The 18767-nt window shown below is 40.9% G+C and overlaps 1 protein-coding gene across 4 annotated transcripts; it reads left to right on the top strand.

Moving 5' to 3' along the window:
- Positions 1-428: 428 nt before the first annotated feature.
- zgc:193801 (uncharacterized protein LOC564476 homolog) lies at positions 429-18638 on the top strand. 4 transcript variants are annotated; one of them, XM_035775836.2, is made up of 8 exons: positions 429-525; positions 2445-2643; positions 2984-3174; positions 3433-3632; positions 4946-5099; positions 5305-5442; positions 6496-6588; positions 17350-18638. In XM_035775836.2, exons 2-8 carry the CDS (start codon positions 2541-2543, stop codon positions 17821-17823), a joined length of 1353 nt encoding a protein of 450 aa, XP_035631729.1. In that variant the 5' UTR covers positions 429-525; positions 2445-2540; the 3' UTR covers positions 17824-18638. The 4 variants fall into 4 exon arrangements, with proteins under 4 accessions (XP_035631729.1, XP_035631728.1, XP_035631727.1 ...); XM_035775835.2 differs by lacking the exon at positions 429-525 and adding an exon at positions 852-1529 and having other exon boundaries at positions 3433-3606; positions 4941-5099; XM_035775834.2 differs by lacking the exon at positions 429-525 and adding an exon at positions 853-1529 and having other exon boundaries at positions 4949-5099.
- Positions 18639-18767: the final 129 nt, after the last annotated feature.

The following is an 18767-nucleotide window of genomic DNA, read 5'->3' as shown; positions in this document are numbered from 1 at the left end:
AAGTAAATACTGTGATATTGAAAATTTGTCTCTTGATGTCTTAACAATACATGTAAAAGCTCTGAATGTGAATATGTCATTCTCATCAATGACAACCTTCTAGCACTGTTATCACTTATCTAAGTCTGATAACCAGGGTAATCTGGTTAATGATTATATCATTGATTATTCCTTGTAGAATGTTGACACCTGTACAGAACACATTGTATTGCTAAAATGCTCAAACTTGACTTAATAGCTACAATCACAGACACAGGATACATTTTATTTCTAATGCTGGCCCTAACCAAACCGGTAAGTTGCCCCTCACTATATACCGGTCGCACGACCCACTGGTTGATGCTTATCTATATTTGAAGTGCTTCTAAAATCTGCAATAGGAAAAATTCTCCGTGAAAAAACGATTGAAACTATTTCCGTGTTTGACCGCAAGGTTTTATGGGCATTATGACGGATCCTCTGTGGGGTTCTATGGTGAAAATGAATGGTGTTTTGAAGTGATTTTGGATAAACGCAGAAAATAAGGTATGTGGCAAAAACAGGCTTGGAAGACCTAAAACGTTTTGTTTTACGAGATCTGCATCAGCTAACGTCAGTTTTTGTGAATTCGGAAGAATTTATGTAATAAAGAAACCACATAGGCTTTATAATTCATAAAGGTTATGTTAACTGACTGCTATTATCTTATAGAACAAAACGTATAAGGTCTCCTAAGCCTGTGTTAACCTCAGACCTTAGCGTTTATTCGAAAACACTATTCTTTGCCCATTAATTTTCTCCATAGGGATAGCTGAACGAACCAGAGGTATCTCATTTCCGGGGTTTAGGACTACAAACTGGAACGCTCTATACAAAGATGGTTTAGTATAAAGACGTATAGAAACTGCTTCTCCAATAGAAATCCCCGATCACGCTTGTAGGCGACCTTGGCTAAACTCATGCGCAGAAACACGTAATCGGGTCTAACGGTCGTCTCGCGTCGAATTGCGCATGTGCAAACCGTGAAATCAAAGCACTCCTTCGATATACAGTTGTTTTTGACGAAAATTTCAACGTGTCAGTTTGTAATTTTCACAAGGCTGAAGTAATGGCATGTTTAGCTACTTATTACATTGGATCGAATCTAGGTAGTGCCTTTAGATTTCAACAAAATGTACAACTAAGGAATCATTTTTGACTTCTCTCATTGTCTTCTCAAACCCCTAACCCAGGCCTGCTTGGTCTATTTCGCAAGTGATCTCGCAAGTCTCGCTATGTTGCGCCTCTGGGTTTAGAAACTCTCCATGCTCTTTGTTTATTGTATTTAAAAAAAGACCGACAAAAAAAACTACGCCACGCTCTGTCAACGTAAGCACTTACACGTTCGCCGCCATTGCAAGCAAAACGAGTGCACAGATGACGAACAACACACAACACTTCACAACATGCGATTTGGCTCGCTTGTTTGAACCAGAAATTAACCGATAACTTTACCTGAATGTGTTTCAACAAAAGTATCAGCTTCAGCAGATAACATGTCGGCTTTTATTGTAAGTATGTCGATTGATCATTCACATTTCTAAAGCGTCTCAAGTCTAGTCTTGAAGGCCACATGATGGATGGACAGTCTTTATCTAGCTAAAACGTTAGCTAGCTAGCTGGAACTGCTACACGCATCCAAACTAGCGCCTGTAAAGTTGTTGATTAGCAAGCTATGTAAAGTGTCAACAAGCAGTAGAAACAAAAACAAAGCCGTTCCCCGCCCCAGTTTCGATAACAAAAACTGAGGGATGGGTCTAGATAAATGTAACCATTCTCAAATGCACAGACAGCTATGAATGCAAGGACTGACGATCCATGATGATATCAAAATGATCGTTTTGGCATTGTTTTGAGGCTATATAACTATTTGTTTACAAACATTGTAGTAAAAAAGCTTATTTTGAGTTATGATGGGGAACGAAAGTTAAACTAAGCTCATGAGGCATTTCCAAGTTATGTTCTGCAGGAATCAATGGGTACATATCATTAATTTATGTCGAAAGATGGATGTAACAACTGCTGATTGCTCATTTTAATGTCCAAACAAATGCCCTTAAGTAGTCTGCACTGTAGCTAGATAGATCATTATGTTATGTTCAAATGGCTACATAAAATGGTGTGGAAACTTGACGTGAGGCCTGGGGGGATATGCTCAGTAGTTTATTTCATGCATGGGTTGACCTTCAGTCTAAGGCACCTATTTACCACTAGTTGAAAGCAAATAATCTTCTAGCTGAAATGTATAAACAACTAGAGCACCTAATGGAACATTATTGTTGTCATTCAGCTCAGTATGTAACTAGTGATTAAAATAATATAGCTACTAACTACAGTAAATATGTTGTTAAAATGAAAATTGTATGAGGATTAACTTGCAACAGTTATCCTCAGTCTACCTGAATCTCATTGCCTTGCTGTTTCAGGCCCACCCTTCGGTGCGGATCAGGGGCACAGAGCACACCTACAACCCAGTGTTGTGTCAGGACGACAACTGCTCAGGCAAGGACAAGGGCACTCATATGCACTGTCCTCTCTGCACTGTGGTCGAGGCCTATCATGACCCTCTTATCCTACGGGCTCATTACCGCATTAAACATGTTGACAAGGGCATCGACTTTGCTGGTGAGAGGCTTTTCAACACGTATACATAAAAGTACACATCGGATGCTAGATTTAGTTGTAGTGTGACTTTGCCAAAAGGTTTCAGTGAGAGATCTTTCACTCAAATCAGTTAAATGTTTAAAGAAATAATCATCTAGAATAAAAAGAAACGAGGTGCTGGCTAGCAGAGTAGAAAACTTGAAAATAAAAGAGAGCCGCACACTCTAGGAGCTCAGATGCAAAAATTTAATTACCAATGTTTCGTCAGCCAAGCTGTTTTCATCAGGCAGGCTCTTTTATTGATTGCTGGAAAATACATGGGACCTACAACTTTACCACAAGCTTTTTGTCTTCCCTTCAGGCCTAAAAGTGCTTCGATGCTGCAACCACTGTGAGATCGTGGGCACCATCAAAGGGGAGAAGAGGTTCAAGGGGGCACACTGGCACTGCTACCGCTGCCGAAACGGCTTCAACCGCCGAGACGAGGCCATCAAACACTATAAGACCCACTTCCGGAACCCCCACACCACCTTCCAGATACAGGTCACACAGGTACTACCACCAGACTACTGTAATAGAACATACATTCACCATTGTACACTGTGAGTATGAAGAGTAAACAGACAGGGCACTTCTTCTCCATATATACAAAAATAGAGTAGGAGTGCTGATCTAGGATGAATTTTTGCCTTTTAAATCATAGTCAATAAGAGTCCTGAATTCTAATACTTGATTAGCTCGCCCACTCTGAGAATCTTTGTGAATGCTGACCAAGACAGATCTCTCACAATCCCTTCCTTGTGCATTCAGGAGGTGAACAGCCGACAGTATTATGACCAGAGTCCGGAGGCCCACCCTAAAGCCTATGGAGGGCTGGAAGTGTGTACGGGCTCTGGGGTGGAGGGCGGAGACATGGGGACTATCATGGCGCAGCCAATCCTCAACACAGCCAACACGGAGACTCTGCTCACTGTGGAACCCAAGGTTTCATATATGTCTCATGATTTGTGGTGGGTAAATGTGGATAGTAGGGATGTAACAATTCACCGATACGCATCTGTCCCACATTCAAATGTTTAAGTTATTAGTGCATAGGTTCTAGGACCCCAAACCGTTCCAAATGTAGCACGCATCGGTCAGAAAATCTATTAAAACGTTACAAATCGCTGGTTCACAAAAATGTTGGGCCTCAAATGACTTTCTACCTTCCAAAAATACCTAATCTTTTGTGACAACTGTATCCTCTCCTTCAGTGTCGAGCTAAGCATGTCATTAATCTACAAGTAATTTTGCATGCCGAACAACCCCAGGCAATATTAGTAGCCTAGTCAAATTGTGTGCTGCTTCGTGCGCTGACAAACCAGAGGTAGACCTATTGCTGATTTTTGCACATCACCTTCAGCATTCAAATGTTTGCATTGTCAAATGTGCTGTTAAATTGTTTTACCGGAATAAAAGTATCCTAAGCTACTACCAGAGAGACAGCTCTCATCTGGCTATACATGCTGAACGGGGCTTACATTGGATTAATTTAGATTTCAGGTTCACCATCAGCAAACATTTTACTTGAAACAGTGTATATGTTATTTTTTAGATGTAAAGTTGATCATTTCAATACGAGGACAACAATCACTTTTGCTACCCGCACGCACTGCATGGGCGAAGCAAGAGAAGCTCACTCAGTCTGTCAACTTGTAAATGGTCTAAACCATTCGATTATGAGACGGGTGAAATCCAAAGTTGTGCTATATATTCATTGGCTATGTCATAGCATAATTGTGTAGGTGTAAATATTGATAAATTAAAACTCAAACTTTTAATCTGCAAAAGTTATTAATGAATTAGTGAGAGATGGTGATTTCAGATCAGGTGTGGGGGGACACAGATCAAGCTCATGTGCGCCATCAGCAGCAGATTTTAATTTAGAAATGAAAATGAATGTGTTTTTGCAACAAATATCAGTGCATAGAATTTTAGCGCATCAAACCGAATCATTTCAAACTAAAACGTATCGTTTCTGTATCAGCGTCTATCTATAAAATTGTCTTGAAAGGGATAGATGCACATCCCAAGTAGAGAGGGTTGTGGTGGGTTGATATTGTGAAGTGTATGTGTATATGTCATGTTGTATTGTGTGATCTGTACAACATGCCCTGTTGCTTGTGCTATCGAAGTTTATATTGGGGTCGCTGAATCTTCTATAGCGGTAGTGACACCAGTGTTAAAAAGGTTAATCTCAAGGCCATCACAGGAGGTGTATATGTCAAGTAACTTGTGTCTGGTCATTGTATGGTGATTGGTGCCTGCTCTGGTTGAAGGACAGCAGCGTGAACAACGGGATCCTAGTGGCGGCCGAAGAGGAGGTGGGGCCTTCCCAGCATACCCTGGACCAAACCCAGACGCTGGTTCTCATGGACCCAGATGGACAGGGAGGCAACCTGATTTACGAGGAGGCGGCCAGTATTATCTCTGAACAGGTGTCTCCATTGAGTTATCTTGCTAATACTGTGCTTTAGTAAGTTCTCACATCCAATGTTTTTCTTACCAATATTAATTACAACCCTCATCAATCTACATACGTTTATGCAAGCAGCCTGCATGCCCTAATGCTAACCTCTGTTACCCCTCTACCCACTCATGTCATGATACTAACCTTGGTGTACCTGTGGTTGTCTATTGCAGGGCGGGGAGAGTCTGGAGCAGGCCCTACATATAGAGAAGCATCTGCTGGAGCTCCACCAGCAAAATGTGACCTTGCGGCAGGAGAAGGACGCCATGGAGAAGAGGCTAAGGGCAGAGATCCACAGACTTAACGAACAGGTACACTAACAGCAGACTTGTGAGCTGAGATACAGACTCAAAGACCAAGTACACTGACCAGCACACAGTATGTAACCTCCAAAGAAAGGTTGTCAAAACAAGATAGCTTTTTTATGTAGGCTAAGATGCTTTGTATGGTGAACTTTGTGTGAAGGATAGATATTAGATCATTTTTAACATGTTTAGTGGCAGCAGGGGAGGCAAGGCAAGGAGACTGAGGGCAGAGATACAGCATCTCAAAGACCACCAGGTACAAAAATGGGTAACTTAACGTGATGTCTTTTTGTGAAAGATAAACTTATTTGTATGATGAACTTGTCATCATTTGTGTCTGTGTGAAGAATAGATGTGTTCATTTTTAACATGTTTAGTGGCAGGAGAGGCCGATTGGAGAGGTGGATGGAGGTAGAGATGCCGAGATTCTTTGACCTCGTTCAGGAACAGGTATTTTTGGCACCCAGAAGCAAACCTTGCGTGTGCGTGCACTGGCTGGCCAGAGACTTGAGGGTAGACACTGACAGAAGGCTGAAGGCAGAGATGCTTACAATTATAGACTCCAGGCACACAATGTTAGTAAATGGCAAAACACCCATGGTTTTCAACACTCCCCCTTTCCTGGCTTTGCACTGATGTTTACGAGTGTTTAACTGGGGCAAAAAGTGTGGAAATTAAGAGTTGTGAGTCACTCAATAAATGCAGCAAAACACTCGTGTGAAAGATGGATTTCAAAATCGTTATAGCCAGAATCATTCAGCAATTGACCAGGGAAAGGATACGCAATCTCAATCAGCAGGCACACTGACCACGGTATGGAGCAGCAGGCATGGTTAACTTATCAGGATAACTTTTATTTTTTTGGCGGAGGAAACTGATTTGTATGTGGATCTTCTAAAAATGTCTATTTGTGTGAAGGATAGATGGGAGTTAAAGCACTTACCTTATGTCTCTTTTAGTAAGTCCTCCACCTTTTCTGTATTTGACATTCTTGGTGGAATGGAAAACAGACCATTCTGATATGGCCATGTTGTCTCCCCTGTCCTGAGGTGCCCCCAGGTGGCCAGTGTGGTGCAGGCCAACATCAAGATGTTTGAGGAGCTAAAGCTATACCGCTCTGCAGAGAACAGCCAGCAGAGAATCGATCAGCTGGTGAGTGGACGCCTGTAACTGCTACTGTAGTGATGATCCTAAGTGATTGTTAAATGGGGGTTAGAACTGATTTCTTTTTCCAATTGTTTCGTTCTGAACAGAACCCCCCCCCCCAACAAAAAAAAAATAGTTCCGTTCCACTGTTCCGACCAGCAAAATAAACCAAAAAAGTACAGTTTTATATCATTCCCTTTTCAACCTATGAAATCAAATGTTTTAAATATTTAGGTCATTAAATTACATCACCGATCAGTGCGGATAGAGCAGGCAAGCTAGTTGTTTACATGCATGATGGACAGACTAGTGTAGCCTATGGCACACGATGCAACTGAAATGTTGCAGTTGGGGAGAGATCGAGAGTGGGTTAAGGAGGAGGCTTAAAGTGCTGGGCATCTTATCACATGCATTATCTGACTTGGGTCCACATAATTATACTTACGGAAGAGTGGCTTCTATGAAGGAACTTTAATGTCCTTTGAGCTAGCTAGCAAGCTAACAAGCTTGTGTGTGCAGAGCAGTACCAGAATTAGACATGCTTTACCTTTTTGTTGTTAAATACAACGTGATAGGCCTATGGTATCCTTATCTATCATTGGAAAAGTTAATCCATTCTTTAACTAATAAAAAAATAATTCTGCCTATCTTCTGAATCACGATTGTAACGTCAGTATAGTAGCCTACGTAGGGGCAGGTAGCCTAAACACATACACACTGGCAAAGATTTTCAGTTTGCAGGCAAACACTGGAAAAGTTTCTGAGTGACAGAGTGAGGGTTTGCATAGGTTTTTTTGTTGTGTTTTTTTGTGGGACTAGAAAAAATGACTGGAACGTAAAATAATGTTATTAACCAGTTCCCATGCTTTTAAAATAACAGATCTGTTCCTGAACAGTATGGATCACTTTTGTTTCTGTTCCTTGAAAATGTTCAATATTTTCTGGTTTTCGGTTCTGTTTCTAGTAGGGCTGACCCCATTTAGTCAACTGGTTGATTGTTTGGTCGATCGGCTGTTGGTCGACCGAGATTTCTTTAGTCGAGCAGTAGCAAAAAATATATATAGATCTATCATGGTGTACAAGACACCTGTCTAATTCGTGCTGAGTGGACTGATCCATTGTGGGTATGCACAGTCCATCAGTCTAAGACACGTGCTACTGAAATTGTATATGGTTATATTACATAAGAACAATGGTGCAACACTAATAAAAATTATATTATTTAAAAACAAATGCGCTTTCTCCCTCGTTGGATAGCGGTCGCTGTCCCTGCTTCTGAAACACATTAGTGTGCTGTTGAATTGGCGCCTTTTCCTAGACTAAATGAAAGGTGGGCTTTGTACAGGTGCAGTAATCTGTGAGCTGCTCTGACAGTTGGTGCAATGCCACGGAGGCATCAGCAGAATGAGGAGATGAGAAAACAGCCCTTGCCTTGTTATCTAAGAAAAGTGTGGAGAGGGGAAGCCCAAACTTAATTAGGTATATAATCAATAGCCTAACTGTTAAATGTGCCTGGCTTTATAAAACCGCAATATATCTACAGAAATAAGACCGTATTTATTTAATAGCCTACTGATTTCACCTCAAGCAATGACATGTCAAGTAAGCCATTTCACAATTGGGCTGTTTTTAATCTTTGCTTTACTGTAAAAAAGGCTTTACACTTTTTGTCATTGGAACAGCCTCTGGTATTATTTCAAATTTGTTTACACTGTTCCAAATTGCCTGAAAAATAGTATTTAATATAATAATAATGCTCATTTTTCTTGATCTTCTTATTATAATAATAAATGTCATTAGTAGGCTTAGTATAGCAGCCTTGTATAACCACCATTGAGCTGTAGGCCTCAGAGCACATCCTGTTTAGTCTTAATACTGTAACTTAGGCCTGTATGTCAATATATAGGCTACTGTATCAATCAACCATTCATTTGTTCATGTCATCACACAGCATATGAGTCATTCATGATTTGAAATGCAATCAAGCATTTTAGTTTTAAAATAAAGCGAGCCCTGAATAATTAGATTAAGCAATAAATAAACCGTTCCATTTCAGAAATTGCATTCACAAATTAGTGCAAATGTTTTTAGTCTATGCTGTAATAAAGACTTAACAAAAAATGTTACAACAGGCTCTGGTACTCTTATACTTTATTTAGTGTTAACATTGTTCCAAGCGGTCAGAAATTATATTGCAATCTATACAGCACCTGTTTGGCACACATAATATGCACTCAGCACTTTCTCCTTACCTTATTTTTCTTGATCTCTAGTATTTTCCACAACTAGTCACATTAATTCCACACATCTGACATTTCCTTTAACTCCTGAGCAATCTGTAAATATTCCCCCGTTTTGAGGTTTATTTGTCACATCCTCTGCATCCATTTTGCTGTCGCATGTGTTACGGTTTTGAGATTAAAAAATATATACTTTTTTATTTTTTGGGGGGTGGGGGGGGTAGATCAGCTTTAATATTGTAGCTTCCATCAATGTAATTGTCTGCATCACTTCAAATCCCCAATATATTTATTTTTGCAAATATACATACATATACACACAGTACCAGTCAAAAGTTTGGACACCTACTCATTCTAGTTTATTTTTTATTTTTTACTAATAACACATGGAATCATGTAGTAACCAATAAAGTGTTAAACAAATCAAAATATATTTGCGATTCTTCAAAGTTGCCACCCATTGCCTTGATGACAGCTTTGCACACTATTGGCATTCTCTCAACCAACTATGGCCAGGAAACACAAGCAATCTACATTAGACTGGTGGAAATCTGTCCTTCGTTATGATGAGTCCAAATGTGAGATTTTTTGTTCCAACTGCCGTGTCTTTGTGAGACACAGGGTAGGTGAACGGATGACCTCTGCATGTGGTTCCCACCGTGAAGCATGGAGGAGGTGTGTTTGTGTGTGGGGGGGCTTTGCTGGTGACACTGTCAGTGATTTATTTCTGAGGCTGGTAACTCTGAAATAGTAAAAATAAAGAAAAACCCTGGAATTAATAAGTGTCCAAACTTTGGACTGTATGTGTATATTCCTTTAACTTTCTAACCCCGCCTCCCCTAATTGGAGTGAACTAGTGAACAACAATGCTTAGACCTCTACTTACAGCTTATACATTTTATGGACAGTCTATTTTACAGTAGATCTATTTCCTTTTGTTTTTACTCCTGTCCTTCCTCAACCTGTCCCATCTATTTCTGATGTCCATCCGGTTTGATTTCTATTTGCCATATCTTTCAAACTGTGCTCTTTCACAGAAGTTTCACAAAAATCTATATATGTTTTTTGGACACCGTATGTTTTACATTAGTTATCTTGTTATTAGTCCCAACCTTCAGCTCCATTCTACCCATCTATCTCTTAACACCATCCATATTGGATTTATATTTGACCTATTCGTTTCAACTGTACTGTGATGTTTCAGAAAAGTTCTGAACCTTTGTATTCTCATTGTTTCTACATATTGAAAATAAACATTTTTGCAAAGTATTATTATTAGGGTTGCACATTTTGGGTAATATTCAGAGGTGCAAACTTTCTGTGGGAGTATATGGGAATTACTGGAAATGTATGCAAATAAATAATGTTTAAATGTAGATGTTTTTTTGCATTGGATATATTTACCATATCATATGGAGACAAACAAACCTTTTTACCTTATCATAAGTTGACATAACGGCAAGTGATTAAATCCTTCCGATAGAAATTTAAAAACAATTTAGTCACCAAAGTGAACTTTAATTAAATGAGTTGACTCTTCACATGGGATTATTTCACTGAACAACAAAAGAAAGGGAATATTGAATGATCCATCGCATCTCCCAAAAACATTTTCAACATCTGTAAAATTGATAGTCTAGAAACTAAAGCATTGGTTGTCAGGCTTCCATGTCTTCTCCCTGGACCTCCTCAATGTCCACCTCTTGAACATCAGACTCTGGGGCCTATTCTTCACTGTCACTTTCCAACCTTGTTGAGGATGGCTCGTTGTCAGGCTCAAATTTGCCCAGATGGACACCAATCTTTCAACCCGTGTATTGTTCAGCCTGTTGCGTGCTTTGGTCTGTGTGTGTTCCCAAACAAGGACCAGTTGTACTCTGAGGTGGCTGATGTTGATGGGATTTGGAGGATGATGGAGGCAACAGGGGAAAGAGCCTCAGATCCATAAAGTCCCTTCCACCAGGTGGCTGATGAGATATGTTGGCACAACTGCCATATTGCATCTCCATCCTAAAGCCCTTGCTTGGAACTGTACTTCGCCAGACCATGGCCTCATCCAGGCCAAGGTGGCGAGACCTGTAGTGATGACACCTTAGGCCCTGTTGCTCTCTGCACCAGACAGGATGCTCTTGCCAGCATACTTGGGGTCCTACATGTACGCTGTGGTGTGCATTGGGCTTCAGGCAGAAGTCTTCACCCTTTTTGATGTATTTCAGAACTGCAGTTTCCTCTGCTTGGGGCAATAGTGAAGTGGGCAGGACAGTATGGATTTCTTCTCTTACATCTGCAGGCAGTCTGAACATCACACAGGATGGCATTGTCTCCCTCAATCCGTGCAATGGCTACCATAGGCCCTGTTGGTTTCAGGCTGCTTACCACTCTCCCACAATACATAATCCAGGAGGATCCTCTTGATGGGGCTGTCCATATTGGCAGACTGTGATATGGCCATTTCTTGGAGAGACTCCTTCCCCTTTCCCCTCAAGGAGACTGTCAAGCATGGTGAGAACACCACCCCAACAGGTGTTGCTGGGCAGCTTCAATGTGGTTCTCTTATTTTTCTCACTTTGCTTGGTGAGGTAGATTGCTACTATAACTTGATGACCCTTCACATACCTAACCATTTCCTTGGCTCTCTTGTAGAGTGTATTGTTTTCAGTGGCATGATGTCGTTGAGGAGCAGATTCAATGCATGTGCAGCACAGCCAATGGGTGTGATGTGAGGGTAGGATTCTTCCACTTTAGACCAAGCAGCCTTTATGTTCACCGCATTGTATGTCACCAGTGCAAATACCTTCTGTGGTCCAAGGTCATTGACTCACTTCAGCTCATCTGCAATGTAGAGACCGGTGAGTCTGTGTTCTTGTAGAATACTGGTTGATGGGTGGAGACCACCCATCAGAGATGATTGCAATAGTCTGCTTTCTCTATGATTCGCTTGACCTTCACTTTAACTCTGTTGAACTCTGCATCCAGCAAATTAGTAGATAAAGCTAGTTGGAGAGGTGTATGCTGGGCGAAGAACATTCAGAAATCTCTTCCAATACACATTGGCTGTGAGCATCAGATTCTGATGATTCTGCATCTTTGTTGCACACTTCACATGATTTGGCACAGTATTTGCAAATGTACACAGCTTTTCCTTCTACATTAGCTGCAGTGAAATGTCTCCAAACATCAGATGGTGCCTGTGGAATTTTCCTGTAGAGATTAGGGGGGAAAATGCATCTAGTGGAAGCCATAGGAACTGCAATCTGGGAGGCGGAAATTTGATCTTTCAATAGCATTGCATTGGAAGTCATTCCAAGCTCAAAAAAATAGTAATTCCCGATCGATTTTCCTCCCGTTTTCACCTGCTATATCAGTTCTGTTATGCTCAGACATTATTTTAACAGTTTTAGAAACTTCAGTGTTTTCTATCCAATTCTACCAATTATATGCATATCCTACCTTCTGGGCCTGAGTAACAGGCAGTTTACTTTGGGCACGTCAGACAGGCGGAAATTCAGGATACTGCACCGACCCTAGAAAGGTTAATGCTTACATTTTTTTAATGCCATGAATTGACGCCATTAATGCATTTTCTTAGTTTGACCCCCTGAACCATCCATAGTTCAAATTCAAGCCCTGGCAGCCGATATGCTAGTTAGACAAACACTTTACTTGCTAGCTACTTGTATGACTGAATAATGCATAGTGATTTGAAATTGAATTGGCCATTTAAAAGCCCCTTAATGCTAGTAAGGGGCTTTTAAATGGACAATTCAATTTCAAATCACTCCCAGGTGGCTCTGTGGATAAAACCAAAGTAATTTGCATCCACTGCAAGGCTGAATTTGTTTATCACCAAAATACGAGTCATCGTTTTCATTTACAAGCTAAACCTACTGTTGACGCCAGCAATACAAGTAAAGTTACTAGTAGCAATGGAGAACATCTTCGGCAGGCTAAGCTAGAAGGGTGTGCTCGTGGGAGGCCTGTCGACAAGCAGCAAGCGAACACAAGAAATAGCCAAGTGGATAGCTACAGCTTGCAGGCAAGTCCACATTGTGGAGGACGAAGGCTTGAGGGATAGCATCGAACGACAACGTATGAGTTACCCTCAAAAGCCACCGTTGTTACAAGAATACACAAGCTTGTATGAAAGGGAGAGGGCTATGAAAGCGGAGGAGTTGAAACTCAACTCACGAGAGACCACTGGAACTCGGTCAGTAACCACAACTACCTGGGATATTGCTCACCACATCAATGGAAACTGCATTCAAACGCTCTGGCTGTAGTGAAGACAGAGGCACTATGCTGAAATGTGCGCCGGGCATTTAGTGGCTCTAGCAAAGAAGTGGAACATTGAAAACAAAGTTACCACAGTTTGCATAGACCGTGCACAGAACATGATTGCAGCTGCCAGACATATGCCTTTTTGAACACCTGCCCTGCATCGCACACAGTCTCATCACAGTGTCCCTACAGAACAGAGGTTTTAACAATGCCATCGCTAAATGGCAAAAAAATCGTTGGCCATTTCAAACACAGCCCACCAAATGCTGCAGAGCTAGGACATCAGCAAATGGACTGAAGGAATCACTGGCACACAACAAGATGGAATTCCACTCTGGAATTGGTAACTTGTGTCCACAGAAACCAACAACCACTGAGAGATCACCAACAACCAACCGAAAACCATGCCAACCACAGTTGAACTGGAGAAACTGCAGAAGTTACTGGAGCCCTGCAGGTACTATTCTTTGTATCACTATTAGTGTTATAATAAGGTGTGTGTGTGTGTAACGTGTGCGAGAGAGTCTGGGCATAAGTCTCTCTCAATTGACAAGTGATTTTGAGTGCTCTTTCACTGCAGATACTTGACTGAGCTTCTGGGAGGAGAGATGTGCATTTCCTGCTCAGTGGTGTTGCCTGCTTTGTCATCTGTTTCGGGTGATTGAGAGCTCCAACGATGACCTTGCCTAAATGACAAGATTCATGCTGACATTCACAACTGACCTGGAGAAATGCAAGGAAAACACCAACCTATCATGGCTGAAGCTCGCCACAGCACTTGACCCAAGGTTTAAGGACCTGAAGTACCTTCACTTCAGGTCCTTAAACCTTGGGTCGAGTGCTGAAGGAAGAGAGGCCTGCACAGCAACTGGATAAAGCAACAGAGTTATAGCCACCAAAGAATCTGAGGAGGAATCCATTAAATGTGTGGAGTGTCAGAAAACAGAGCCCAGTATCAACATGGAGGACTGTCCACTACAGTGGCGGTCACAGCATGCAGGGGCACACCAGGCTGGCCTGCATTGCACGAAGGTACCTGGTAATGCCTGTTACATCAGTTCCTTTTGAGAGGTTGTTTTCACACTCCGGGCATATTGTTCACAAGAGAGCAGCTTTATCATCTGAAAATGTCAGCGGGCTTGTTTGTCTTTGCAATTGGCTCAGTGAAAAGAAATGGAGGAGGATGACTGAAGTGTATGGTCACTGGTTAATGTTCTGAGGGATTCCTGACATTGTTGTATAGGTTTATGTTCTTTGTATCAATTTTCTTTCTTATAGCCAATCCTCCAATCAGTAACTGGGACTAATTTTGTGTGTACTTACCTACCTACTGGGAGCATTAGTAAGTTCCAGGTCTTTTTTATTTAACTTGTTTATGGTGAATATGCCATTAAAAACATTCTGATACTGAAATATGTTTGGTTTCACTCCCTCCCTACATGCCTATAACTCAATACACTGCTTTAAAAAAAATAGAATAATCTTTATTTAGCACCAAATTTGAGAAAATAAAAACTTTGCAGAATCGCAGAATTTAATTAATTCATCGCAGAATTTTAATGCAATTCATTATTTTGATCGTTTGACAGGCCTACTAGTAATAATAGTTCTGTGTGAATAGGTCTTTGATCACGTACATGCGATGCATGCATGTGTCATGTAAAAAGAGCAAGGGCTGAGGGAATAGGGAATGTCTTTCCAAAAACAAATGAGGGATTTCGGAAAAATAACTTTTCAGTCAGAGATGGCTGTAATTATGTTGCAGCTTCAGAAACACAGACAGCGCGATAAACACTTGATTTTCTGTGGTGGTCGCTGCAGCAGGGAGGAGAGCGAGACAATGGGTGCTAGTCACTGTCACTCCCTGTTTTTATTTTGTTCTTACACAGCACAGCAAGACTGAACCCGGCCCGGCACAATCAAGTAAATTGCTGGTCGGACTCCCTCTAGTCATTTGTGTGTTTTTGATTATTTAATCAAACCGTGTGCTTAAAGCATCAGACAAGCTCAGTGAATATAGTTGATTTGATTTAAAATACATAGGATGTGTCAATACATGAACAAAGACATGTTAAAAATGTAGACCAACCGATTGGTCGATAGAACAGAAACTCTTGGTCGACCACTTATTCTTTTGGTCCGGGACAGCCCTAGTTTCCTGGACCGGTTCCAACCCCTGTTATTCAATATTCTCAAGATCACATGCCAGATTAAAAACAATGTGTAAAGCCTCTTAGAAGAGCCTGTTGAAAATCTACAGAGCTATGCATATTCTGTATATAACTCAATACACTGCTTTAAAAAAATAGAATAATCTTTATTTAGCACCAAATTTGAGAAAATAAAAACTTTGCAGAATCGCAGAATTTAATTAATTCATCGCAGAATTTTAATGCAATTCATTATTTTGATCGTTTGACAGGCCTACTAGTAATAATAGTTCTGTGTGAATAGGTCTTTGATCACGTACATGCGATGCATGCATGTGTCATGTAAAAAGAGCAAGGGCTGAGGGAATAGGGAATGTCTTTCCAAAAACAAATGAGGGATTTCGGAAAAATAACTTTTCAGTCAGAGATGGCTGTAATTATGTTGCAGCTTCAGAAACACAGACAGCGCGATAAACACTTGATTTTCTGTGGTGGTCGCTGCAGCAGGGAGGAGAGCGAGACAATGGGTGCTAGTCACTGTCACTCCCTGTTTTTATTTTGTTCTTACACAGCACAGCAAGACTGAACCCGGCCCGGCACAATCAAGTAAATTGCTGGTCGGACTCCCTCTAGTCATTTGTGTGTTTTTGATTATTTAATCAAACCGTGTGCTTAAAGCATCAGACAAGCTCAGTGAATATAGTTGATTTGATTTAAAATACATAGGATGTGTCAATACATGAACAAAGACATGTTAAAAATGTAGACCAACCGATTGGTCGATAGAACAGAAACTCTTGGTCGACCACTTATTCTTTTGGTCCGGGACAGCCCTAGTTTCCTGGACCGGTTCCAACCCCTGTTATTCAATATTCTCAAGATCACATGCCAGATTAAAAACAATGTGTAAAGCCTCTTAGAAGAGCCTGTTGAAAATCTACAGAGCTATGCATATTCTGTATTGTTAGTAAAAATTACTGGGCTTCAATAGTATTCATGAGCTGGAATGTCAAAGGGCCTTATTGCCCACTGAAGCAAAGTGGTTTCTCGTTTAAAATGCTTCTATACCAATATACATGTAGCTTCCCTGGGGCCATCCTTTTATAAATCTACTGAACATCACTGACAGGCCATTCAGTCGTTAGATGGCATAAAGCCCTATTCGGACAGGATTAGTTTTACTGGGGGAGGTTGGGTAATATAACTAAGTGCACGAGCACAATACACCACATCTGTCATTTTAGTCCCTTACAAATCTATGTCAGTAATTTTACATGGCAGAAGAGTAAATATTTGACAGAATAACTTGTTTTTTGGCAAACTCCAAAGTCATCTTGACAATATTAGTTCCCCCGTGCAAATTGACATCCCTGTGTTTTGAGAAATATTTCTGAGTTTGACAAGTGTTGCTCGCGGTTTGAGCAAGTAAACCATAACTGATTCTATAAATTGAACAAAGTGCTGTGGATAGCCTTTATATGAAGGACCTACATGTATCAACTTTCACAGTGACTGCTTTTGTTTGTTTTATGCGAAGGAATTGAACATCGCCAAGTGCATCATAAAAAACAACATTAAAAGCAACATTGCTGTTAACAGATCGCAAAGCAGCATAAAGCTGAGCTAAATGTTTGTAAATTACAAGTTCACTTTCTATTCATAGCCTAACAACACATATCAAGTGCAAGTGTGCTGTTTGGCTCACATATGAAGGCTGGGGGGCATTTAGGATGTCTTCTTCTGCAGATTGCTAAAATATCACAATGAATATGTTCACACTTCCTCAATTCAAATATTATAGTGACACTATAAAAATGGGAACCAAGCTTGAGTTCTTAGTGTAGCCATGTTATCATGTGGACTTGTTGCAATATCTTCACTCCTAGAAAAAAAAAATCCAGGCTTCTGTCATAACTTTAAAAATATATATATAATTACAGGGGGCAGTTTAGAAAATGAATTCCGTCTGAATCGTCCTCTTGAATAACAGACATTAGGGTAATAATTACATAATCAACGTTCTCTAGCAATACTTGTTCCGTGCAAATAGGGCTTATGAGACTCTGACCACTGATGATGCCTGTCTTTCTGTTTGGCAGGTGAAGAGTCTGGAGATGCAACACCGCACTCTCATCCACACCCAGCTAGCCTCCCTGAGGACAGAGCTTCTACGGCAAGCTGAGAGAACAACGCCCGTCAACGGCCACACAGAGCTCACAGTCAGCCTGGTTGGTGAGATAGCCACTCGCCCTGGGGAGATGACCCTCTTTGAGGAGGAGCAGACTGAAACAAGGATAGAGAGGGAGGAAGAAGCATTGACCATGGTGGTGGTTCAGATGGGCCCTGACCCAGGGGACTTGGTACCAATATCGGGTGATTCATGTTTTGTGGCTGGGAAGAATGAGGAATCATCGGTCCCTGAGCTGAACAGTGTTGACTCTGGGGCAGAGCCCTTCAAGAATGCTACAGAATCCCTTGAAGACAAAAAGGGGGAGGAGAAATCATCAAGGAAGCGCAGCCCCAAAGAGGAACCCAGGGGGGAGAGTGAAGCCAAACTGCAACGCATCTGTTGAGATAATAGATAATGGAGACAGTGGTCTTTATTACTCTCATCTGTTTTTCCCTTTGTCTCTCTCCAGTCTTTTCCTGGCAGTACTTGTGAGTTTCTTTAAGGGGGGTAACTTTCCCACAAGGGGTTCTAATAGGCTGCTGCAGACCGAGCCAGGCAGAGTACAGCAGTGTGGGAAAACCTCAACTGAGAAACCAGTCCCTAATATGGCTGTGAAAGTCAATGCATCCTCCACTCCCTGCAGTGTGTCAGCTGTACATAATGCTACTCCACTAAACCTACTGACTTACTGTTTACCAGTCTGCTCTGTACATTAGCTCTGTTTTAGAAGCTTCATGAAGGATGACGGTCTGCAGTGAATTAGACCTATTCATGGCAAATAACCAATTCATGTTATTTTGTTCTGACAGAAGTTTTTGCAATGTGTTCCAATTTTTTCATAAAGCTTGTTTGTTCAACAGTTGGTTCCATTGTTCTACTAAACATTATTTTTTACAGACTGGAAGTAACTAACCATCTGTCTTGACGAGACAACCACTTGTCACACTATGCAATTGTAGTTTGTTATACAATGTGTTGCTCATTAACTTGCATAAGATGTATCCAGTACATAGCCTACAAATCATATCGATACAACAGTACATCTCAAGCCTATGAATTTGCTTTATTTGAGAAAATGACTAAACAAAGCTACTATGTAGTTTATTGCTTACCGGTATTCAGGCATTGTTTTTCACCCCAAAGTTGTAGACAAATGAAAAGCAATCCCTTGACATGAATTTGTAGTTACTGAATAAAGAAGAAAACAATGTGAAGAAATCTTTGTCATTCTGTCAGGAATCTGAATGCATTCAAACCTATACACCACTTGAACATATATTTAATTGGCTGTATTTGTTTTATACGATGTCTATGCATTTATGAATTTAATGGGGAAGAGGTGGAACT

Source organism: Oncorhynchus keta, chromosome 9 (assembly GCF_023373465.1).
Source record: "Oncorhynchus keta strain PuntledgeMale-10-30-2019 chromosome 9, Oket_V2, whole genome shotgun sequence".
Lineage (NCBI taxonomy): Eukaryota > Metazoa > Chordata > Actinopteri > Salmoniformes > Salmonidae > Oncorhynchus > Oncorhynchus keta.
The sequence above is the reverse complement of the archived record's forward strand: the minus strand, read 5'-3'. Positions and strand labels throughout refer to the sequence as shown.